This window comes from Xiphophorus maculatus, chromosome 19 (genome assembly GCF_002775205.1).
Source record: "Xiphophorus maculatus strain JP 163 A chromosome 19, X_maculatus-5.0-male, whole genome shotgun sequence".
Taxonomy (NCBI): domain Eukaryota; kingdom Metazoa; phylum Chordata; class Actinopteri; order Cyprinodontiformes; family Poeciliidae; genus Xiphophorus; species Xiphophorus maculatus.
In genome coordinates, this window is record NC_036461.1 from 20,625,189 (window position 1) to 20,650,208 (window position 25,020).

Here is a 25,020-nt window from a genome sequence, read left to right on the forward strand (position 1 = left end):
TATGTATTTGTGTAAATTCCTTGTCCTTCGTGTCGTCTGCGAACTCACACGGATGGAGGCATTGTCTGGTTGCAGGGTGTGTGTTGTACTGTGATTCTTTGTATCAGGCAGGCCAGAGCTGAGTGTGTGTGTTATCAGTGGTGAACTCTCAGAGGTCGGAGGCTTTGTGCTGCTTCGCTCTGACGTCACGGAGCTGTCAGCTGAGTCTTTGTCACATTCTGCGGCCCTGAAAACTCCTGTGTCCTGCAGACACTCTGCACAACTCAGAGGGGGAAATATCATTTTAGCAACAGTTTACATTAACAGTCATGAAATCGACTGTTTTGACATTACCTCTCAGTAATCAGCACCCCAACTTAATACTGTGTTACATAAGATTAAAATTGTTACAGTGCTTCAGTGTTGGCATGAATTGATCACTCAAAATATTCAGTTAAGTTTGATTTTAGTTAAATATCTGCCATTTAGCCATCCTGTCTATTTACTATTGATCTGAGTTAGCTTACATGACAGACTTGTTAGAGGTTTTCATATCAGCTGGTGATGATAACATGTCTAAATGAGGAAATGCATTCTATATGAGACGCTGGCTTGGTGACCTTCCTGTTGACTTGGAGTCGGTCCAATCTCCGTTGGACCTCAAACACACCGAGACCAGTTAGCCTGCCAGCGTTTAACCTTGTGATAACTGCAAGATAACAGCAGCCTGGACTAGTGATCAGAATGACTGAACTTCAGAGGGAAAACACAAGGGATCGAAGCCGACTGAAGAAAACAGATTCAATCCTTGTAGATTACATTGATCAACATCCGAAGTGACTCAGAGTGACGTTTTCAGACTTTTGTTTGGTTTGCTCATCCTCTTTAACGAGGTTCATTTGAACTCTGGTTTCTGGTCGTGTCAAGTTCATTTCCTTTTCCTTGGTTTTGGTCTTCATTATGGTTGCTAATTTCAACAGGCAGAAAGCTTTTTAAGAAGATGTTTTTCTGAGAGCAGCTGTAGGCCGACAGCATCAGGGAAACACAACATGGTCTGATTTATACAGCTTTCTTTGAATGTCTCACACTGCCTGGTCAAAAAAGAAAGCTGGTGCCGAAAAAACCAAAAAGGTCCCGTTAATATTTTGTTGAACCGCCTTTAACTTTGTTTTGATGAGTTTCTGAAATGTCAGAAGATTTATTTCTATCCAGTGTGGCATTAATCTCTCGCCAAGATGATGGAAGAGTCCTTCTCCAGAACATCCCAGAGACTCTCAGCGAGGTTCAGGTCCGAACTCTTTGTTGGCCAATCTAAAGTAATGTTGCTGAACTTTGACCTGACCACCCGGAGCAACCCCGGATCACAGCACTGACCCAACAAGATGCCATGATGGATCATCACTTCGTCTGCCTCTCTAATGGCTGCTTACCCTGAAGCGCCCATCACTCTGGAAGAGAGTAAATCTGGACCCATCAGATGACATGATCTTCTTCCATCACTCTACAGTTCATTCTTTTGTAGGTTGCAGTGTCATTGATTGGAGTATTTCTCCTGGCTACTCAACTGTTTGGTCCCAGTCCCTTTGAGTTCCCATCACATTGTGATGTGGAAATGTTCTTGGAAATGTTAAGCTCTTAAGCACATCCCAGAGATGTTGACTCAAATATGATGTCACCAAACATTTAACAGATCACAGGTCTAGATTATTCAGGGTTTTTCCAACAACATTTCTTCTTCAAAGATGATGGTCCCCCACTGTCCCTCCAGTTTGTAATTACACTGGGTTAAAAAAAAAGAGCATCTTTGGGAAGTTGTCTATGTTTTTTCAACTGAATTAGGACTATTTTGCACTGCTGGATCCAAAAATGACATCAATTTTTCTCAGTCAGGTCAGGTTTTTGTTCTAATTTGATTTAGAGAAATTTGATCTTCTGACTAAATTGATAACATTTCTGTGACATTATCAGTTCATTTCTGTTCATATTTCTCATCTGGGGAAATAAATTGTTTTCTAACAGAGTGCATTAATTAAATGCTACAAACTTGGATTTCTATAAATTGAATAATAAACACTAAGGGTGTTTATTAACACATGTAAATTGAACATTATGTCTTCGTTGTGTAAAATTCTCCGTCTCTTTTCCGTCCTGATGGAATCTCTCCTGCTCATCACTCAGTGATCCAGATGTCAGAACAAGTCCTGCATTTTGATGCTCATGTTGCTCCATATTCAGAAAGTTGACCTGATTGAGCAAAACCAATGAGATTTTTGGCTTCAGCTCATCAACATGACCCTAAAACTGTTGAAAAAACCCCAGGCAGTTTTTTGGCTGTTGACCAGAGTTATGCATTAAACAGTTCTCAACCCCATTTTAGTCATTTCTGAATCTCCTGAGATGTTCTCTCTGCTTGACGCTAACGATCTGACCCTTGTTAAACAGGCTCACATGTTCTATGACCACAGGATGCATCCTCCCACATGGTTGTTTAAGAAACGAGAAGCCACTGGGGTTAAATAACGTGAGACAGTTGTCCATGCAGTAGCTGTCCAATAGGAAGCCTGTACCTGTTTGTTCAGTTAAATTCAGGTGGTGACTGTTTATTTGGCCAGGCAGTGTACAACATGAACCAACTGCAGATGGGATGTTTACTGTTCATGTCTGAGTCATGTCCCAGTGTCTGGGTCGTTCACCACCTCTTTGACTGCAGCAGGTCACTGTGACTCTGAACAGGATCAAGCAGGTATGGAAAACTCAGAAATATTTCAGTCATGCTTCATTTGACTCTCGCAGTGACATTTTATTGGCTGCTGCCAGCACAGGAGTGTGTTGTTTTCCTGACCAGAGAACAGGACAAAACACTTCTTTGTCACCTTGTCTGGACTGAAACTCCACACTCCACGTTTCTAAGTGCCTTGTAGCAACGTCATTGTCTTCCTTGCTCCTTTTGCTTACTTTAAAAACTCCTGCTTTTTCTGAAAGGTTCAGGAAGTCAACAATACATGGCTTCTCTATTAACCCTTAAAAAAACGTTTTTATCAGCGTTACACTGAGGTAGCTCCAACAATGAGCTCAGCAGATGTGCAGTTTGCTAATTGCTGCTAGCTAGTCTGAAGGAGGTGAGTGGGGGAGCCATTGTTCTGTGAGGCAGAAGCCTAGAAGCTTGGAAACTGCAGCTCAGAGGAGGAGCTGTGCTTTGTAGGCGGGGCTTGGTCCACTCAGACATTTTGCACAGCTGAATGGTTGCCATGGAAGATTTCTCAAACATGCAAGAAAGAATCAAGATAACATTCCAGGTATGATTTTAAGGGAACAACATTATAACATGATGGAAAGCTAAAAAAGTTGATTTTACATGATATTGCCCCTTTAAGTTGTTTTCTTATAGTGTCACACAAGGAAGCAAATTGTTTAGTGTGTACCTGCATCAAAACCCAACAGTGTTCCTCAAATACCGGGGGTCGGGGGAAGAGTTCACTTTTAATACCAGAGTAGAATATTCAGCTTTAACGTTGCCTCCAAACCGTTTGGGCTCTGGAACAACTCCTGGTGAATGATGTTACAATAAACTAGTGGAAAGAGATTCACATTCAAGTTAGTCACTGGAGATCTGCTTCCACCCTATGACTTCACAGTCTTCAGGTCAAACATTCAGACAGGACCTTAACAAGGTCGGTAAGAAGTCCTGCAGTTTTTCAAAGAACATAGCTCCCAACAACTCAGGCCTAAATGTGGGATTCCGCAGGTCTTCTACTCAGTGGTTTAGTTTATTTAAATTGGCTGTAAACAGAGCTGGTGGAGGAGCTTTGGCCCAGAGATCATGGTTTGTTTCATGTTTTCCATGTGTCTGAGTCCAGGCAGCGTTCCTGTGAGTCACTGTGTCATGGGACTTCTCAGAGAAAATAGAAAACAGAGCATAGAAACACAGAGAAACACACAGCTCTGACTGAGGAACCTCAAGAAGAGACAGACTGAAGCAGCCAACAATAGAAACTTCTGTTTTTACCTCTGCACAGGGGAGCCTGTGTCTCCCCCTTGTGGCAGAGATTTGATCTACAGCAACATGTTTGGTGCCATTTTTTTTATTAGTTGTCCTCATGTGAGGAGGGCTTGAACTAAAAAAAAAGTAGGAATTTGTTTTTTTGTGTAAAATGTATATATATAAAAAATATTCAGCATGTCCTCTAATAGGAAATGCTGAAAAATGAATAGCTGTCATTGTTTGCGAGTTTAAGTTGCACAAATGCATGTTTACAGTCACTGAAAAATCAGAATTCCTGATGGGAGGACTCGGGTTCATTCTGTAGGTATTCTCATTTGAAACATAAAGAAAACCATCTGCACTCTTACACGGATTAAATGATACATTTTGTAGAGGTTGTTTTTTTTCTTTAATTAACCAACTCAGATGCATATTCCTTTGGATTAGACTGCATTGTGTTTATAACTACACTGTATTCATGTTGATATGTTGACCTTACAGTACAGTATTTTTAATCTGTTTATGTATTTTATATTCTATATTTGAGTCTATTGGAAAAGCTTGTGAGTTTAACAACTCTTCTGCTGAGAGAATGCTGCCCTCTGGTGGCAACGTACAATTTGTTTTCTTCCAGTTTTGGTAGTTGATCAATTTTTATTGAACAAAACCCCCTCTTTATGTCCTGGTGAAAAACAAAAAGTTTAATGCGAGTTCACTGTGATACATCGCTCTGACCGCGGTGTGCAGAAGGAATCTTAAACAGTCTGACGTTTTCTGAGGTTCTTGCAGCATGATAAAAACAGCAGGTTTGGGGAAAAGAGAGACGAAGCATGCAGAATAAGACCATCTTTATTTTGGAATTTGGGAATACAAATCTGAAACACAGCCATCCATGGAGCATTCACACGACACGGTCAGTCCGGTAGTGGTGTGCTTTTTGTACAAGCGCAGCTTTTGGAAACAAAACGAAACAAACAAACAAACAAAAAAAATCATAAAACACCTGTGACAGTCAGTGCAGTTAAAGGCAACTTAACATCGGGTATTTGGAGGAATAAACTACACGCAGGACTCCAGCCACCTCTTAAGGGAGTAATGGTGTTTGCAGACACAAACGCAAGGCTAGTTTCTAGGTTAGAGACTGGCTTCAATAGGAAAATAGATTCCTGTTTTTTTTTTTACTTCATTTTATTTTTACTGTTCCCCACCCAGAAAGAAATAGACTATAAAATCATCAGACTGAAACAATAAGCAACGGTGATGCACCAAAGTCCCATTTAAATTTGACCTCACCATAAAAATACAAATGTTTCCTCCTTCAGATGAAATATTTAGCTTGGAGGCCGACTTTAAACCGTGTTTGACATTTAAAATGCTCTTTTCAAACATTGTTCTTCTAAGGCTCATAAAAGAGAAAATAATGAATGTTGGATGCCCTGCGACAGACCGGCGACCTGTCCAGGGTGACCCCTGCCTCTCGCTCGGAACGTTAGCTGGAGATGGACACCAGCACCTCCTGACCCCACTGGGGACAAGGATGTTAGACAATGGATGGATGGATAATGATTCAACTTTTACAGTCAGATAAAACCAGCCTTTTTGTAGCTTCACAATCATTCAATCTTGAGCCATTTCCTGTCATTCTTTAGTAACACATGCTGCTACTGCAATGCCTTGTTAAAGTATTCACGCCCCTCCACAGTTCGTGACATTACACCCAGACTTTGTCGTATTTGATGAGATAAACCACCAAAAGTAATTGTAAAGTGGAGAGAAAATTCAGACAATTTTCCACCTGTTTTTTTTTAATTATTATTAATCTGTAAAACATGGCATGCTTTAGGACGCAACCCCCTTTAGTCAGAACCTTGTAGAACAATACACACAGATGGACTCTGTTAAGTACTTATTAGTCTTCTTAGGGAAATCACTTGTACTGGAATTCACTTATGAATATCAGAATACAACTGCATTGAACACTTCTCAGTTTTGTATTTATTAGGATGTAAAAACGTATCTGTCTATTTTTACTCATGATTGCGTGCTACCTTGTGTTGCCCTATTTAATGAAATACTAAAACACTGACATTTGCGGTTGCAATGTGACAAAATACAAAAGTCCATAAGACATGAATACTTTTTGCAAGGCGGTGAGTGTGAGAAAAATGTTTAAAAAAAAAACAAGAACCGACATAAAAGACTACAGTGAGCCGAGTGGAGACAAATCTGACCTGTAAACTGTTTGCTCCGTGTAAATAACTGAACTGAAGGCCTGGCTTTGAATCCCATCTGGATCGGAGTTTTTAAATACACTTTAATGGACTCCCCCAGCCAAGTTCAGACTCTTAACAAGCAGGAAGCTGTTAGAGGTTGGAAAAAAAAACAAAAAAAAACTCCCCAAATAAATAACACACCCGTGTTCTGATGTGGTAAAACACTGGGCTTTTATATTCATATAAAATCTTTGGGATAAATGTTTGAATACTGGCTCAGATTGATTCGGTTTGCAGGTACGTCTCAGTAAATCAGTATCTGTGTTCTGATGAGACCCGTTACAAAACGCACTCATTAAGCCCACATTTCTGTATTAGAAATGTATTTTTTTAATGAGTCTTACATAATATTTTAATATTCGAAGCAGATAAATGCCATGCTTTTATTAGCAGTAAGCAGAAAATTATAAGATTTCACATGAAAATATAAAAACAAAATGTGTGGAATTAATCTAAATGATGGGTTTCACTTTGTAAATGGACTTTTTAATAACATTCAAAATTATTGAGATAAACCTGTTTGTCTAATCCACACCTTAAAATCTCTGTTATTGATAATGATCAACATTCTGACAGGTAGGTCATCCTGACAGTAAATAAAAGACTGTAAACATGGCTTCCGGTGGGAAAAACGATCCCAACTAAATCCTTCACTTTGTGTTGATTGTTTCTTCTTCTGCACCTTCCATCCTGTCCTTTCAACTCTTCCGGAAGCACAAGGTATGAATCTGTGTTGCTGCATCGTTTGAAAGTGCTACATTATAAAATAAGTAATGGACACAAGCAGGAAGTAGTAGTAGAAGAAGAAAGCAGAACGTTTTTGTGAGTCAAAGGAAAGCACACCCTCTTTTTCCTTTGAAGCCTCTCCGCCTCCGGAGGATTTAACGCTCAGATGTTGTTTCCTGTTTGTTGTAGAGGAAGAATTTTGTCTCATTCTTTGTCGAGGTTTTAAGATGTCGGAATTTTGAGAATAACTGTCAGAACGCCCGAATCCCGAAAAGAAAGAGTCCGAATTCTGAGTGAAAAAAAAACTGGATTCTTTTTTTTAGTGGCACTAATCCTCTTCCCTAACCTGTTACTACATTTCTATGAAATTTGTGAAGCTGTTGATTTTTTATTTTATTTCTCTGAGCACAGTAGCAATTTTGACAGACATTAAGTGTAAATAATATTTCTCACTTCTAAATGCTAGACATTTTGGAAATGACCTCATGAACTCTTTCAGGTGACAGTAGTTGCTTCTTTACAGTTGTTGCTGTTCCCCCCAATACACACCAGTATTTCCCAGACCAACAACTGCATTCAGTGTTGTTGGTCACTGAATACTGTGACCAACAACACTGGACAGCCGAGACATAAACTCCTATTTTCTAAGAGTCGGTTATAGTTCTGAGAAAAAGGACAGAATTCTGATCATCCAATCAAGTTCTTTGATCAGTAGTAGCTACTTCCCCTCTAAAATCTCGTTCAATCAAAGCAGGAACTTCGATTTGCCTTCATAATGTTGACAGCATTTGCTAAATCAGGGTGAGAATACAGTTCAACCTGAGGCTAGCCTGAACTCATTGTACAGCCAGAGTACCCTCAAAGGTAAAAACTTTGAATAAAAGAGGGTGTACTTTCTTTTCCCCGTGACTGTTTTGTGAATTAGGTAGAAAAAAAGTGAGTGTAGGCTGTGTGTGAGTTTGTCTTTGTACGACTAGCAAAAATCACGGCTTGCAAACGACGCAACGTTCGTCTGGACACGCAGGAGAAGCTGGAGGCTTTGTGCCAAAAAGTGGCTGCAGCAGATATAAGATGATCTCATCAGATATGATTTTGCTGTGTATTAAGACGCAGTCAGTTCTCAGCGGTTTTGGGAAAGCCATCAGGAGATGTGACCCTTTAATGTACATTCGCCATCTCAGCAACCACACCAAGGAAAACAACAACTACCAGTTTGTGAAGTCGGCTCACCCAAAGCACTGTGGGACAATCTGACAGCTTGAACTTCTTTCACTTGTTGAAATCTTTTAAACTTGCTTTGAACCAATCTGCCGTACTTCAGTTTTTGGTATTTGTCTTGTAAATATTTCTTAAAAAAGACGATTTAGTCAAGATTAGAGTAGAAATAAATGAAACTGAAGAACAAGGAGGGCTGCACATGTTGACGCTGCGCATATTGATGGAGTTACACGAGTGCTGCAATGAAAAACCCAGGAACTGGAGGCAGAAAAAAAAAAGTAAATTAATGTGAAGATGCTTAAATAAATATGACTTTAGAGAATAATCAATGCCAGAATGTAACAAACAGTTGCATTAATTACATGAAAAAAATGTATCTACAAAAATGGCTGGTTTTTGTAACAAAACAAACAAAAAAAAGACCATGATGAATTATGTCAATACTCTCAAATTCATTTTAAAAGTCAAAAATATTCAGAGCTAGCCACATTCTGGTTACATATATCTGTGCACAGTATTACACTAATTTCAGAATATCGTTCTCTTTGGTGACACATTTAAATTCAGTTCACCTGCCGGACTGTGACGGTATCTTTTCTCCGAAGTTCTCTTCAGGTGACAACCACAGATTTTTTTCAGGTGGAGACATTATTTAATTTATTTTAATATGTTTGGACTCACAGTGATACTAAGATACTTCAGGTTAATCTGTTAGTGTGACTAACAGTAGAGAACTCAAGAAGACTTGAATTCTTCAATTGCATCTGAAGTATTAGTGGAGGGGTGTGCACACTTCCGGAACCAGAGTACGACTCTTTCTTTTTATTAAATGCTTTTCTCTTGACCAAATTTGTTTTTCAGTGCAATAACGAAACATTTGGGGGGGGAGTGATAACTCAAAACATTTATTCTTAAGAGGAGACTAGATGTCTTTAAAAGCATTTTGATGCTGCACTTTTGTCCCGTTTTATCAAACGCTGTTGTGACGAATTCTGAACTCCACGTCATTTCAAGCAGAAACGCCAACGCCGCATCGGCTCAATGGCCTGTTGTAAATTTCAAAGCCCCGGCTGGAGTTTAGTTTAGTTTAGTTTCTGAAGCTACAGCCCGTCACATGCTGTGCCTCATGTATACAATTGTGGTTTTTCTGCATATCGGCACAAACCTCTAATTTACATTTCGCATAAATAAACTGAAGCTGCACTGGATGTTAGCTTGGTGAATAAACAGCAGACTCCACTGCGTTTCCGGACAGTTCAGTGACCTAAATACGAAACTCAGCTGTAAACAGTCCTGGCAAAAAAAAAAAAAACCCAAAAAAACAGTTCAATGTAGGCAGTGCAGAATTCAGTTTTATATAAAGAGGCTGGATTTAGGTTTGGGAAGGTATTCAAACCACTGGAGCTTTTTCACATTCCTTGAAAGTGAAGCAAACTGCTATTTTTAAGTTTATTAATATTGGAGGGAGAACAGTTTCAAGTGCTGCCACAAACTCATCTAACGAATAATTAAATATATTAATAAGAAATGTGATTAATAATCCAAATCAACGTCTTTATTTCTGAATTTAAATTCAATTTATATCTCTGAGCAGACCCTAAATGCCTGCTGAAGAGCATCCCCACAGAATGATGCAGCCACTGACATGCTTCAATATAGGGATGGTGTTTCCATGGTAACGAGCAGTGCCGTTCTGTCAGATTTGACAAGTGCATTGCGTTTGTAAATTATAAATAAATAATAACCTTGCAGTGCACAGGTTTTAATTTAAGGGTATCAGAGTAAATACAAAATGTATTAAAATGCTTTTGTTAGGGAAAAAAATGTAATTACTTAACTACCAAATGACCAAACCCATCCTCTCCCACTTCTGAAACACATAAACAAACGGCAACAAAATGGAACTTAACATCAGTCTGTATATATAGTCTGTATATACTGTATGTATATATATATTTATATATATATATATTAGGGATATATTATCCCTAAATAAATCTAAATATTGTGTCGTTCTCCATCTTAAAATCCCAATAAAATACATTGACGTTTGTGGCTGTTTGTGAAAAAGGTCCAGGCCTATGAATATATTTACAGAACACTGTATCTTTTTTGCGTCTCTCCAACTAATGATAAATTGGTTCTGTCAGTAGATTATTGGGCTACAGTTGACGCCGTAGGAGAAAGCAACTCGTATAGTTGCCCGATTAAGATGTCAGTCTAATTAGAACTTTGTTGGGAAATAAATACGCATTTATAAAAAAAACTGAAAAGAAAAGAAGATACAACAAACATAAAACACAGACTCCCAGTGAACATGTTGTGATACTGGCCAAGGTGCTCTCTCAATAAAACACATTCAGTACTTGGTGTCCTATTCTAGTGCATTGATGCATACCATAAACGACGCGTTCTATTTTTGCTACACTGAAACACCGTCTTACACAAACTGATGGGTAAAAAAAGGCTGAAAAGTAAAAAGGCACAGAGCTCCAGACTTCTCTACACGTCCCTTCTCTCTCTCCCTCCTTCTCCAGCAGCTCGGAGAAGTTTCTAGAAGGTTCTGTCGACTGTGATCTCCGTCAGCGCCTCCCTGCCGAGGGGCCCTCCAGAGGGGGCCCCTCCCGAGCTTCAGCCTCGGCACGCCAGTCCTGCGGAGATCGTCGCCTCGGCCTCTTTCTGTCCAATTTCCTCAAAAGGCTTCAGTCGCACTCCTCCGTCAACAGAAAGCAGCGGGTGGAAACAAGTAGACAGACGAGAAGCCACAGAAGCAGCGACGGCGAAATATCGCCACGCTTCTCCTGGAATAATTCATATCTGATCTATTTCCAGCCTGGTGTGATCACAACACGGTCAGGACAAACATCTGAGAACAGACGACAAGAGATGCAGCTAAAAGTGAAGTCTTCCATCTCTGTAACATCCTGCTTTCTGCTAAAAACAAACAAAAAAAAACATTCATCCATGACTTCCAAGTAATCTTAAAATAGATTTTTAGTGCTTCTTTGTCAACTGTTAAGATGTTTTTTTCGGGTGGCGCTTCGGCGCTTTGGGCCCCGACTCTCGAGACTCGGGGACAGGTCGGTGACTTGAAACAGACCATTTCTTTTAGCTCACTTAGAAAATAAAATCTGTGAGAGAGCGAGACTTGGGCTGATAACATGAAGGCTTAGCAGCAAAGTCACTCTGTTTTCTCCTTTTGAGCTGGTTGCAACCTCCCTCTGCCTGTCATAGAACATTGGAATCTATTTGATGCTACTGGTTTGGTAGCTTGTCATGCTAATTGCTAACATGAGATGCTAAAGGTGGTTTTCAATGAGTGTCTTTGCTTTAAATGCTCTCATAGGGCCAGTTGTCCAGAATATATTGATAAAACACATAAACAGCTGTTAAAATAATAAGAACTAGCCGTACTACTTAAACTTTACTTCTTGAGCTCTTGACACATTGAGCGGTCCTTCCAAGTTATGATGATTGATTTTGTGACTTTTTTTTGCTATCAGAATCACAGACTTTTGGGGCTAATTTAGAAATATTTACAAAGAATTTTGAGGTATTTGCACTAATATATGGCGGTCAATGTGACTTTGTTAATGGTGGATTATAACCTGATGAAATCTGAGCCAGTGTTGTATTAAAAGTAAGAAATACTGCCACCCATAGGTGGAAATTAGCATAACTTGAATTAAACGATTTCGACAATTTGCAGTAAACTCAAAATTCTGCAAATGGATTTTGGAGAAAAAAGCTCTGCTGCAGTGGTATCCAAAAAATGTGGATACCTGCTGATTTTGTGTGAATTTCCGCAATCGATAAATCTAAAACAAAACTGATGTTTTATTTGGCTGTTTACTGATTAAAAACTGCTTAAATTTGATCGAATGATGTTCAAGCACAAAGCTGCTCTCTTGTGCTCCTCTGGAGCAGAGCTATCCAAATATTTTGTCTCAAGGGGAAAAACGTCAAGTCTGCTGAATGGATGGATTCTCACAAGAGAATACAAAAAGCTCGGTCATTGAATACTTTGTACCATAGCCAACATTTTTAAGATTTCTACTTGTCTGTAATAGTTTTTTCCTGGTTACAAATAAAAGTCTCCATTTGTGTCAACCACCTGATCAAACGGCCCTCTGGAGTCTAGAGGGCCACATAAAAACTATGGGAGCTACATTTGGCCCCCGCGCCTTAAGTTGGACTCATGCTTAAATGATCAAAACTGTATTTGACAGCAACTGATGTGGTGTGATGTCACTTCTCCTCCTGATAACCTAATTTTTCTGGCCTTCTTCCTGTGGAGGAGAAATTATTCTGAATGCTGTAATTAGACGTGGCTATATTAAAACTCAAGGGGAGAAATCAGATCGGATCTAAATCTACATCGGCAGGTCGAAGCTTTACAAAAACCATAGATCAGAAATTGGCCTCAAAATTCAGATTCTTGCTTCTTTCTTGCTTCTTCAGTGGAGAATGATCGTAGATTAGCAATCTAACCTCCTACTGTCTAATTCCATCTGGTAGATCACAGTTATTAGATCCATGTGCATTTCTGCAATCTGACCCTCGAAGATGTAATAAAGTAGAAAATGCAGCAACATCAGCCTGAAGTAGCTGTGTTTTCATTATAAATGTGCGCAAAACGTTGTCAATAATCTGTTAATGTAAAAAAAAAAAAAACACAATTTTTGCAATTGCTGTGTTTCCACTAAATAAGAAATAAGTTAAAATCACACATGAATAAGTTTGTTCACGAAATATTAAAATTATGCAGCACCATGATCTTTCTGTTTCCTCCCGTTTTCTTCTTCGTGGTTTTCGCCAGTGGCAACATCTGGTCGCTGTTGATCATGCGAGTCGTGTGACGCAAAGATGAGAATTTTTGAAAAATCGGTTTATTTCGCAAAGTTGCAGTGGAAACATTTTCTTTGATTCAGATGATCAACAACTGGACATTGTCGAACCACGTCTTTGTGGTTTTTGCCACTGGCGAAAACCACAAAGGCAACGACAACCGGAAAAAGTTGGAAGCGCGGCACGGACCTTAATGACTTACCGCGTGAACAAACTTATTCACGTGTGATTTAAATTCCGTCTCAATTAATAGGAACACCGCAACTTGTGTTTTTTTTTTTTTGACACTAGCACAATAGACAAAGTTTTGCACATATTTGGAGCGGAAACACAGCTACTGCCTGGTTTTTCTAATTATACAGAATGAGCCACCCCTGCCTCTGGTAGCGTATCACCAGCTGTCGCCATTAGCAACTGACAGTCAAGATAATAAAAGAGGCTACTGATTTACAATCACTCTAACTGAACGTTTTATCAATATGAAGTGCAGTCTGGAGGAGAAGACAACGAGCGTTACTCAGTGCTTTGGCTGCAGGCTCCTACTACCATACACCAAAACACAATGACACCAACAAGCAAATCACACACACACACACACACACACACACACACACGCACACACACACACACACACACACACGTACACCCGTGCGCACACACAAAATTGTCGAAGAGCACACAGAAAAATACGTGTCAAAATGTGTTTCACAAAAGGAGTTTCATATGGGTTGGCCTTGACTACCACAAAGAAAGGAAAAAAAAAGAAGCTCTGCTGCAGTGGATTCTGGGTATTTCAGGCAATATTTACAGCTGACGGAATGATGACGCTCCATTTTCAAGCTCCTTTAATTCCTGCAGCCGTGTCCGACCCGACGTGGTCCTGGATTAATCAATACTCCCACTCGTCCGTCTTCATGTCTAGGTAGTTGAGAATGTTCTGGGCGAACTTCACCGCTTGCTTCCGTGCCATCTTGGTGGACGCGTCGCCCTGTGGATCCACAGCGTCCAGCGCCAGCAGCTGTTTGGTCAGCAGTTCCTCCAGCATCATGTAGCTCTTGTCGGCCCGCTTGCCGTCAAAGCCCAGGACTTGGGCCTGCAGGTCGGAGAGGCTGCCCAGGACCAGCCAGACGGCCCGGTGCGACGGGTGCTCCCCGGGGCCCGGCTGGCGGCACACCAGCGCCTCGCGGAGGTCCAGGAAGGTGACGACGGCCTGGACCTCGACCACAGCGCGACGGCGGGCCTCTCTGATGCACGGGTTTTTGGCCGTGTCCACCTGGTCCAGGTGGGTGAGAAGACTCTGGAGTTCGGCTTTGGGCCGGAAGCTGAGGTCACCCGTCACGCAGTGTCGCAGGACGCCCTCTCGTAAGTGGGAGACGTGGGCTCGCACGGCCTCGATCTCACGGATGGAGTTGTTCTGCGCCAAATCGTACCTACAGAGACGGACACAGGTTCACCATACTGAGCGCTCCCTCCCATCATCGCTGGATAATGGAAACCAGAAGGAAAACAGAACAGGGTTCCAAACTTTCTTATTTTATGTGTTCAGCTCCCCTAAGACAGGACTATGTGGAACAATCTTTTGCTGCTATGTCCAGGTACAAGTGTTTTGGAACATGTGTCTACCAGCTTTGAACTTCTGGAGAATAACATTTTCGTCCATTCTGTGTTACAGTCTGCGACGCTCAACATTTAGGTTTTGCCACAAATCTACCTGGAACAAGTTCCACAGGTAAACCGCTTGTGGTGAAGGTAAAACAGGAACTCGTATTGATTTCTTCTCGCCACTCTTCCATCATCCTGAGCTGTGGATTTACTTTTGCTATTAGAGGCGCATCAATAAATCTGCCCCAGTTTCGTTAATTTCGACAATGGACCAATACTCATCCCCATGTCCAATCCCAATGTTTCCTTTAGAATTTTGTGGAAATGGGGCCAGAATTTATTTGGACATGATTTTTAGAGGCCTGTTATATTTTTCCCTTAATGCTATTATGCTAGTCTTGCTGACTTTTTTTTCCGGTACGACTTAAAAATGTGAAATTTTGTCTCTGTGACAATAGCAACGATGAGGACGGTCCTGACAAGCAACATACATGGGCGGCTTCAGATGTTAGAACAGGACCTTAAAGACAAACTGACATATTTATTTTACGTCTTCTATTTTTTTTATTATTATTATTTTATTTGCATGGGACAGTTGCTGCTCTCTACAGACTTTGGACTTGTGGACCTTTGCCACAAATTTTGCTCCAACCACAACACAAAGTGGTGTGTGTGTGTGTGTAGCAGCAATGCCTGTTGATGCACATTTTATGCCGATTCAAGCAAATTTACATTTTAAATACCAAAACATTAATTTATGATCTGATGGGCATCAAAAACAGAAATCTTTTGTTATAAATTCAGGCAGTTAAAGGTTAATATTACTATTATTATGTCATTATAATTAGGCCTGTAACGTAACAAACGCAAATAATTGTTGCAATAAATGATAATATTGCTGTGAAGACCATTTTCAAGTAATTTATTGATAATGGCCTATTAATGCAGAGTCGCCCTCTCAAACTGTAATCTTCTAGAAATCACACTAGAACTGGAAGATATTTGAAATATCCTAAATAAAATACGACAACCAAAAACGGGAATAAAACTAAAAGACAACCAAAACTCTAAAGACAATGTATGATGAGGTCTCTGTAAACATAATTGCCCTTCAATCATCAGAATGAAAATTATTGAGCTCATTTATGGTGCGATTAATTAATTGCTTATAGCGACAGTCCTGGTTGTAGTAAACTGAGATGTACCTGCGAGTGTCGTCCCCCTCTCCCTCTAGGTCCAGGTGTTTTAGCAGGCCGTTTATTTCCTCCACCACCTGCTTCCTGTAATTCCGGATCGCCGCGTTACCGGAGACGTCCAGGGCGTCCAGCTCCACCTGCAGCTCCGTCAGGATGCGGGACAGGTGCGCGCAGCTGTCCCTCCCGCTCAGCCCCATCAGCAGAGCCAGCAGCTGGCTGCGAGCCATGCTCACCTTCACCATGACCTGGTTGATGCGGTTCACGGCCTCGTGGGTGTCCCCCGACAGGGGCAGAGAGAGGGTCTGCTGCGGCGTGCGGCTCTCCAGCACGTCCTGCACGGCGCAGAGCCGCGTGAGCGCTCGGTAGCGCGCCTTGCGGAGCGGCACTCGGCCTTCAGTCTTGATCTGGGTGAGCCTGAGGATGAGCTCCTGAAGGGCGTCCACCAGCTCGTCGTTTATCTCCGCCACCCCGCCGGCCCGCTGCGGTGCCACCACCCGCTCGTCCACCAGCTCCCGCGCCGCGTTGCTCAGCTCGTCGATGGCCAGGCGGGACGGGTGGGAGGCGTTCTCCTCCAGGTACCGCAGGAGGCCCTCCACCTCTTGCGCAGCCCTCTTGCGCGCTCCTTGCAGCTCCAGCTTGCCCTCCGTGTCCACCTGGTCCACCTGCAGCAGCAGCTGGGTCAGCTCGCGCTCCATGCGCTTGTACTCTCGGTCGTTCTGCAGGCCGCTGAAGGTGCAGACCTGCGGCCCCAGAGTCGAGACCTCTTTCTGGACCTCGTAGAGTCTCATCATCGCAGGAGGCTGCGGATGGTAAGGCTGCTGCTGCTCCGCCGGATGCTGCTGCTGGTCCTGTGGAGCGCCATGGTCCATCCTTTTTCCACCATCAAAAGGCTTCCCAAAGAGACTGGAAAAGGGGCACAAGGACAGCAGATCAATTAGCAGCCAGCTCTGAGGCCTGGTGCGCACGTAGCTGGACGTCTGGGAAAGCAAATGCATTTTTATGGGTTTTGGCCTTTCTTAGAACTCTATCACTACAAATGATTATTTAGGAAAAGTCAGACTAAAGCAAGGAATTTGAGAAAATTGTATATTTGTGTTTGCGTGTGTACATGGGAAAAATTAGGTTCTGCGACAAATAAAATGGCAATAAATCCGCATACCTGACATGAGTACATTCCCAGTCGGCATCACCTTGTGTTTTAATAACTTTATTTTCTAATACGCTACTTAAAAGTATTTCAACCTATATTTCTGTCCACACAAAGGCACCTCCAGTCTGATGGATGGTTTAGCTGCGCCTCACTGTCCCCTATGTGTTTGGCAGGCTTAAAACAACACAGTGGTAAATCTGTGTGGGTTCGTATGGATGAAAACTTTTCTGAAAGCAATCCCATGTGGACAATATTCTTTTAAAACAATGTGGGAGATATATTCATTCTGATAAATTCCGGGCTAAGTGTGGATACGTCTCAAGTCTGAGTGGAGACAAGACGGTGTTGAAGGTTACCGTTGATATTGTTACTGGACTTACCTGCTGAATTAGACCACCGACTAATAAAAGAACTAAATATCCTCAACTAAGCATTGAAATTAGAGTGGCAACCTTAATTGGACAGTTTTATTTTTTTCAGATCAGTGAAAGCACTATCAATAGGTGTTAACAGCAAGAGGAGGTTCAAAATGTGTAAGAAGCTTCTAGATAGGCTGCAACTTTTAAACAGGACATGGGAATTTGCCAAAAAAAAACAGGAAGTGAAACATGTCACAAGAACACTTCTCTGTCTTAGTCCAGTTCTATTTCTTTAATACTTAGCTGGCAGAGAGGTTTACAGTTAATGTTTACTGTCTAAGTGGGGCTTAGCTAGCTAATTAGATAGCTAGCTAGGTAGGTAGCTCGCTAGCTGGACGCTAGTTAGATATCCCTAATATTTAGTACCATTCTGGCAAATCAGATTTCATACAAATAATCATAAGTTCTGAATTTACTAAAGCAACCATTGTCTATCACAATGACAAGGGTCCACAGTACCATGTTCTAAAACCGAGCAGGAAATAATCACAGAAAATAGAGACGAAAAAACCCTTAGTGTAATATATTCTGTCCTCCAAGACAGTAAATGAGATACGCTGCGATACCTTTCGGTTGGGTTTAGCTCTAGAAACGCCTCTGTGCCATAACCCTAAAGGATTTGAATCTATCTGAACACTTCAAGTAAGGCAGAGCGGCAGCTGTTTAACTTTGAGTTGTTTTGAGAAAATAGTTTTCTTTTAAAATTTTATTACTAAGATGGTTACATTTTCAGCTTAGAAAAAGTATTTTGTCTTTATTTCTAATTCTTAGAGAGAAATTTGGAATCAGCAGGTCAGAGTTTTACAAATTTTGACCGGATGCATTTACAGACTCCTGATTAAACGTTAAATTACCCCTGGGCTCCTCGGATCCAGCTAAATAAAATAGCATTGCACAAATCACCATAAACTGACTCTTGCTGACTACAACCTTTGTAGTTCTGTGTGTCTGAGCTCTGTTGTGATTGGTTGTGGATGCTCTCTGTGCCTTTTAGTTTCATTGTTGTAGTTCTGTCTTTAGCTTGATTTCTTTGAAGCTCTTATAGTTTTGTGCATGATTCTCCAAGCTACATATATAATCGGCTAGCTAAGCATTTATTTTGTAAACTAAATATTGTTGCAAGTTCAGAGCTAAATATTTAGTTGTTCAATTAAGTATTTCATTTGCTAACTAAATATCTAGCTTCAAACTAACCAGTTAGCTTGCTAACTAAATATTTGGTTTGAAGGTATGACATTTATAAATGAAGGACTAAAATGGTGAAAACATGACTTTGAAAAATTAACCCTCATTTTTCTTTTTGCCTACAGGCTAAATAACCCAATTTATTGCTGTTATTTGTTTATTTTATTTTTTACTGTAATTTTACAAACGACAGCACTTACTAGTGTACTCCGTAAACCCGGTCTCTATGTTAGGGTTGCCAAAGTGAAGATTTTTGATAAAAGAAAGTAATTAGAAATTCTGTTTTAAATCCCTCAAGTCTTGAAGGACAGAGGTCTCCAACCCTGGTCCTCCGGGCCCTCTGTCCTGCACGGTAAAGAGCACAGTTTCATGGTTCTAGAAAACAGGTGCGGTTCCACAATATACCGGTAATGTTTGTTTTTTTGTAATCCAAAGCATGATTGGAATAAATGTTGTTTGGAGTCAACATTCCATTATGTAAGGGGATGTGCATTTCCAGAATAGTGGATGATCACATGCCAGGCGAAAGCTTCCAAATCCGAATATTCAGTAGGATAAGCTCAGGAAAAACAAATCCAGCATGGAAAGCCACTCCTCTCCTGCTTCCCTCACGGCATTCAAGATTAGGAAAAATAACTAATGGGAAGATGCGAACGATAACGTCCGCAGCTAGTAGCAAGCGGTCACCCAGCATGAAGGCTTACAGGGCTACAGGTAGCATGCGACCCACCACCAAGCGCCATCCCCAGCTCCAGGCTGCCTGCACCGGCATTGCGCATTATGTCACCACGGAATACCCCCGATCGGCCGGCTGGTTGCTAAGGGATCAGGAACCAGCGCGCACACACCCCGAAGCATCTCCGGATGCTGTCAGCTGCATCCCCGCTCACACACACCGACACATCATCGTTAGGTCTCACCTTTTCAAAACGCCGAACACATTCGCGCACATTTTGGCCGAGCTCTGTTTCCATCAGCCAGATCGGCCTGTGAAAGAAAAAGGCTTCCGAGCGTGGTGAGGCGAAGGCAGGAATTTCGGTTATGCTCCCGGGTCAGCTTCACTACCTCACCACCGAATCTTCTTCTGTCACAGACTGAATGACTGCGGTCGGAATGGTGTCGCCCCTCCCACGATAGAAACCACGGTCTTCATTCACTACCATTCAAAGCTACTTAGTTTAGAAATAAATGCGTAACTAAAGCATACACACAGATTAGACGAATGATTTCAAACCTAAAAGCACCGAGAAAAAAAAACAAACAGCTTCCATACACTGTTAAAACCATTGTGTTTCAGTGCCGATGATCACCTGACTCTGCCCCACCTGCTGAAACAAAAACGGGGTTTTAGATCTAAAATAACCCTTCAATTTAAAAATATACCAGCTCCCCCCCTTACCTGCATAACCAGCGTACAGCCATCTGAACTGCTGTGGGATAGAACGCTCCTTCGCTGATTAAAGCTTAACATTAGCCTACCTAGCTACCTTCTAGCAGTTACTTTCCTGCTCAACTGTGTACACTTACACGGAGTTGAATTTTTCCCAATTAGTATACGGTAATTTACTTACGCTGTCTATGTAATTAAAAAGCACACTATTTGTATATGTTTGCATAACGCATGCAAATTAGTTTTACATAGTGAGAAAAATATAATGAAGTGCCGACTTTCTGATAAAAGACTTTACAATTTTCTAACTCGGTGTAAGTTTTTGTTGTCCAACATTTGGTGCGCTCCTTTTACTATAGCAGTCTCAAGTGGTCAGAGGAGAGGCAAGTACGCCCGAAAGCACCTGGAATACAGGCGGGGTTTCTAAGAACTGGGTGCGCGCTGGTGAAGTTTTCGAGCGCACCTACACACCCCTTTGCATCAACTTGCTTAAAAGTAAGAAGGAACCGAGGTATCCAACGAAAATGCAACGAAATACTCTCCCTTTGTCTATGCGCTCTGACTTTAATACACTCTATTTGTTTTGACTTGGGCGACTATTATAATCGATCTGCACCCTTTAACGGTGAAAATGATTACATTTGGAGCTTTTATTTAAAAAAATAGAAGATTTTCTGATGAATTACATTTCATTGTTTTTTTATTCACAGGTACATATTTTAACAAATAAACTCACATATAGAAAGAATAATTTATTTGGGAATTACCTGAAGTTGGTGAAGAATCAAAAAAAAGTTTTATTAATCATGATACAAAATTATATTTGTTAAATTTCTGTGTCGAATTTTATTTGATTTTATTTGTTCAGATATAATGGTAAAGACTAAGCCTGTTTGTATACATATTTAATAACTTAAGTTTTCACGCCCTTGTGGCAAGTCGTTTTCATTAGGATGACACCGACCGGCAGGTGGCGCTGTTGGCAGAAACATTTGTCGAAGTAGTAGAGTTTGTCTGAACAGAGTAGAAACAGGAGGGCGCTAGCACATTGTGTTAGCAAAGGACACAACGTTTTTCTGCTTTAGCACCATCACAAATACGGATTAATGTCGAGGTATTTAAAATGGCAAACAAAGCAGCGGCGACATGGAGGAGCGTCGGTGGCTTCTTGCGGCTGCACCGGATGTCAGGAGCCAGCAGTCGGCTCTGTAGTTCCGAGAAGCAAAAAACTATAAAGGTCCGTATCAGAGCTTTTATTTTATGTGTAGACTGCTCATTTAAAGCGTTTACTGTCCACTGTTACTGCCTAGTTTATTTTAAAAGCATGGGTTGACTCAATGTCAAAGAGAGCGGGTACATTTTCAAGATTACTCAAGCTTGTGCGTGTCGTTTTCTCCTTAAAACCATTCCCATATTTGTAAGCAGTCGCCTCTAACCGTCATAATCTGAATTTTAGTAACCAACTTTAATGGCCCTCCGTCCCCCCTTTCATCGGAACAAACCAGACTCGTACATTAACAGTCTGTGTGTATTTGGAGGAAACCAAACAGCATCTCAACACAAACCAACTATGTGTGTATAAAACACGGTGGCGGGGTGGTGATGATTTAGGCTTGTGTCAGAAATTTGACACCGAACTTCTCCGTTTACTAAAAGATTCTGGAGTAATATGTGAGGCTATCTGCATATATGCAACAGAACATTCAATCTAAATAAACGACTGAAGGATGAGGAAAGAAAATAATCTTGGTATAAGTCATTTGGTTGCTGAGAACCTGTGTGTTTCAGGTGTGTGTACCTTTTTCTTGGTCCCTGACTCCTGGATCGTGTTTTTCTTCTCGCTTTTTCCATGACGACGGCTGCTCAGAGATGATAAGCACAGCGTTTTATCATCTCAGTTAAAGACTTGTGACGTCCATCTGTGCACAGGACAACTGCAGTGCCTTGCAAAAAGTATTCACTCCCTCTTTTTAGCACTCAGTAAAGTGACGACCATAAAGAAAGAATAAATAAAAAAATCCTTTTTGAATCATTTTATCTAGTTGCACTTTAGGCTCAGTGCGTTATTTGCTCAAATTGTGGTCATAATTGAAGGAGAGAGGATCAAAAGCGGTGTTTTCACCCTCACTGGTGGAGAACACAGATGTTTTAATTCAAGGCAAATTATTTCCAGAATCTTTGTTCAAACTAAAGGAGTGGTTGTAAACAACTAGCATCATATATATATATATATATATATATATATATATATATATATATATATATATATATATATATTTTTTTTTTTTTTTTTTTTTTTAATTCAGTGCTTCTTGGTCTTATAACCACTTTTTGATATACATAGATGTCTGCATCAAGGCCAGAGCCCAGCTCCACACACGACTGGATCGGTCCCCCAAATCCTCTGTCAAACCTGCGACCCATTGTCTACCGTGTCAGTGAGAACGAGTCTGATCTGGAAAAGCAGCTGAGAAAACTGAGGCAGGAAACTGAGGACTGGAATCACGTATTCTGGACCAGGCAGAACGTCAGCTTCAGCAAGGTTTGAATTCACGTTTCCCAACTCCTTTTGTTTGATTCATTTATTGGGTTACGTAAGCATATATATTGTTCACAAGTAAAATTCCCAGAATATTTCAATTTCTTTAATTCATAGCTCATAGAGTCTTATTTCTACCAGCAGAGGGCAGCAATCTACAACAGTCTGTAGAAAATATACTAAAATAATTATGCTTTCAGTGTTCGTACAGGTACATCTAAAAATAATGATAATAATAACAATAATAATTTTCTGTAAAAGTTGTACATATTATTTTCACTCATTTCAGAAAGTGAAATTCATATTTAGTTTCATGCCTTGAAGCCAGATGGTCATAGGTTTGAATCCCAGACTGGGGTCTTTTCTGCATGGAGTTTGAAAGTTCTCTCTGTGCGTGCGTTGTTTCTCTGCAGGTACTTCCACTTCACTGTTGGGTTAACTGCTGTGTGTGTGTGTGTGGGGTGGGGGGGCTGTACATGGTTGTTGATCCCCAGAAAGGATAATGGATGGATATAGATTTATTACACATATATTTCATACCTTGTTTTTTTGTCATTTTGATGATTTTGGCTTAAAGATGATGACGACCCTAAATTCTGAGTCTCAGAAAATTGTAGAACTGGGAAAAAGTTCAATACTGGAAACTCGCATTAATCAGTTTATTAACTCAAACCACCAAGCCACAAAAGGTCATTGCTGAAGAAGCTGGTTGTTTACAGAGTTCCACTGTTGAAGAATAGTGAAAGAAAGTCGAGTGGAAGGAAGGGACAGCTGCAGACGTAAGTAGATTTTCAAACAAAATTTGTCAAAAAATTTGGAGAAGCTTCACAAAGGATTGGCTTGAGTTCTGGATACAGATGAATCCTACACACCAAGAACATGACTATGCCTCAGTGGTCCAAGATTTTCTTTTCAGATGAAAGTTTAGTTTCAATTTCATCTAGAAATCAAAACCACTTCCTGGTCACCTGCTGCTGTTGGTCCACTGAGTTTTCTTTTGTCCGTCTACCAGGACATTCTAGAGCATCATGCTCCTTCCTGCTGACATCCTGTATGGAGATGCTTTCATTTTCCAGCAAAACTTTTTACCGGCCCACTCTGCCAAAAATACCAAAGAAATACCAAAAGCTGCTTCAGTGACCGTGGTGGTACTGTGCTTGATTGCCCAGCAAACTGACCTTTGCTGGCCAATCCCTCTATAGAAAGTCAATAGAGGGTTTTCAAGAGGAAGATGAGAAACACCAGGACCAACAAGGTAGACGACCTAAAGGCAGCTATCAAAGCAACCTGGGCTTCTATTGCACCTCAGCTGAACCAATGGCTGATCTCCATGTCATTAGTGATGCAGTAATTCATTAAACAGGAACCACAACAAGAACTCAGAGAATAGAAGTGAACATATATTTCAGAAGCCTGTCAAAACAAACTCAAGGTCTTATCTTAAAAGAATTACTTAATTCAACAGCTGACAACTGTTGGTTGGTGTATGGTTTTATTGTTTCAATAAAAGCTTTTTTCAAAGTCCTGTTTTGTTGGGTTTTTTTTTTTTACCACTTTTAATAACATTTTTCAAGGGAAAAGTTTAAAAGCAGAAAACAATAACTTTATTTTCCTCTTCTCTACAGGAAAAAGAAGCTTTCATCATCTCACAGCTGAACGCAAAAGGCTTGACTTTGTGTGGAGAAGATGGTGAGTATGTATATATATATATATATATAAACTCTCTCACACTTAACAGGATTCAAGCGGTGCAATAGACTAGAGGAATTGTTGATGAGAATAAAAATTCCTTTAAAAGTTTCTCTAGGTACACTCTGATGTTTTAAGATGACATTGTAGTAAATTAACGTGAAGCATTTTGGTCTCTCCCTCAGGAAGGCGCCGTTCCCTAAGCAGTGAAGAGATGGCTGTGTTTTACAAAAGCTTCTTGGACAAAAACAGAATGCGGCATGCGGATTACAACAGGTGAGTTGTTTTTGTACGCTTGATGTTTCCCATGATGCTGCTGGTGCATGTCCCAGTGCTCCAGCAGCGCTGGACCGCCCTGTGTGCAGAGAACAATCATGACAAGCTCTAGAGAGAGTTTTGTGAATAAACATGCTAAAGTAGCGGATTTGTTTACTACCTAAATGCATCAACTCTTCAGGTGATTTTGTTGTTGTTTTCCTTTCTGCTTGTTTTTAATTATTCTCATTATTTTTACAAGCTGTAATCAACCAGCTAGTAGCTTTTTTTAATGCAAATGTGTATCAAAAGCAGCAATTCAGTATTTTAACAGCACACTGCAAACTAAATATTTTTGCATGACTGAATTTTTTGCCTTTCCTCCCATACACCCAGAGAGTGGTACAGACGTAACTTCACCATCACTTTACTCATGGCTCGAATTGCCCTCAACGACTTTTGGAGGACTGTAACCGAAAGACATCGCAAGAAGAAAAACAGCACTCCAACAATTTAATAAATAAATATTTACATACTATCTATATGTCTGACTGTGTTTTGATTTCATT

At 40.7% G+C, this 25,020-nt stretch overlaps 2 protein-coding genes across 5 annotated transcripts; one reads left to right on the plus strand and one right to left on the minus strand.

Moving 5' to 3' along the window:
• Nucleotides 1-4,792: 4,792 nt before the first annotated feature.
• Nucleotides 4,793-22,171, minus strand: bag5 (BCL2 associated athanogene 5). Of its 4 annotated transcripts, none has more exons than XM_023352344.1 (4): nt 19,978-20,264; nt 19,499-19,903; nt 15,834-16,727; nt 4,793-14,456 (listed from the first exon to the last, which is right to left on the minus strand). In XM_023352344.1, exons 2-4 carry the CDS (start codon nt 19,528-19,530, stop codon nt 13,916-13,918), a joined length of 1,467 nt encoding a protein of 488 aa, XP_023208112.1. In that variant the 5' UTR covers nt 19,531-19,903; nt 19,978-20,264; the 3' UTR covers nt 4,793-13,915. The 4 variants fall into 4 exon arrangements, with proteins under 4 accessions (XP_023208112.1, XP_023208113.1, XP_023208111.1 ...); XM_023352345.1 differs by having other exon boundaries at nt 19,499-19,906; XM_023352343.1 differs by lacking the exons at nt 19,499-19,903; nt 19,978-20,264 and adding an exon at nt 21,767-22,171.
• Nucleotides 20,944-24,989, plus strand: apopt1 (apoptogenic 1, mitochondrial). The gene is made up of 5 exons (XM_023352360.1): nt 20,944-21,205; nt 22,313-22,510; nt 24,133-24,196; nt 24,382-24,472; nt 24,848-24,989. Exons 1-5 carry the CDS (start codon nt 21,092-21,094, stop codon nt 24,966-24,968), a joined length of 588 nt encoding a protein of 195 aa, XP_023208128.1. The 5' UTR covers nt 20,944-21,091; the 3' UTR covers nt 24,969-24,989.
• The last annotated feature ends 31 nt before the right edge of the window (nt 24,990-25,020 follow it).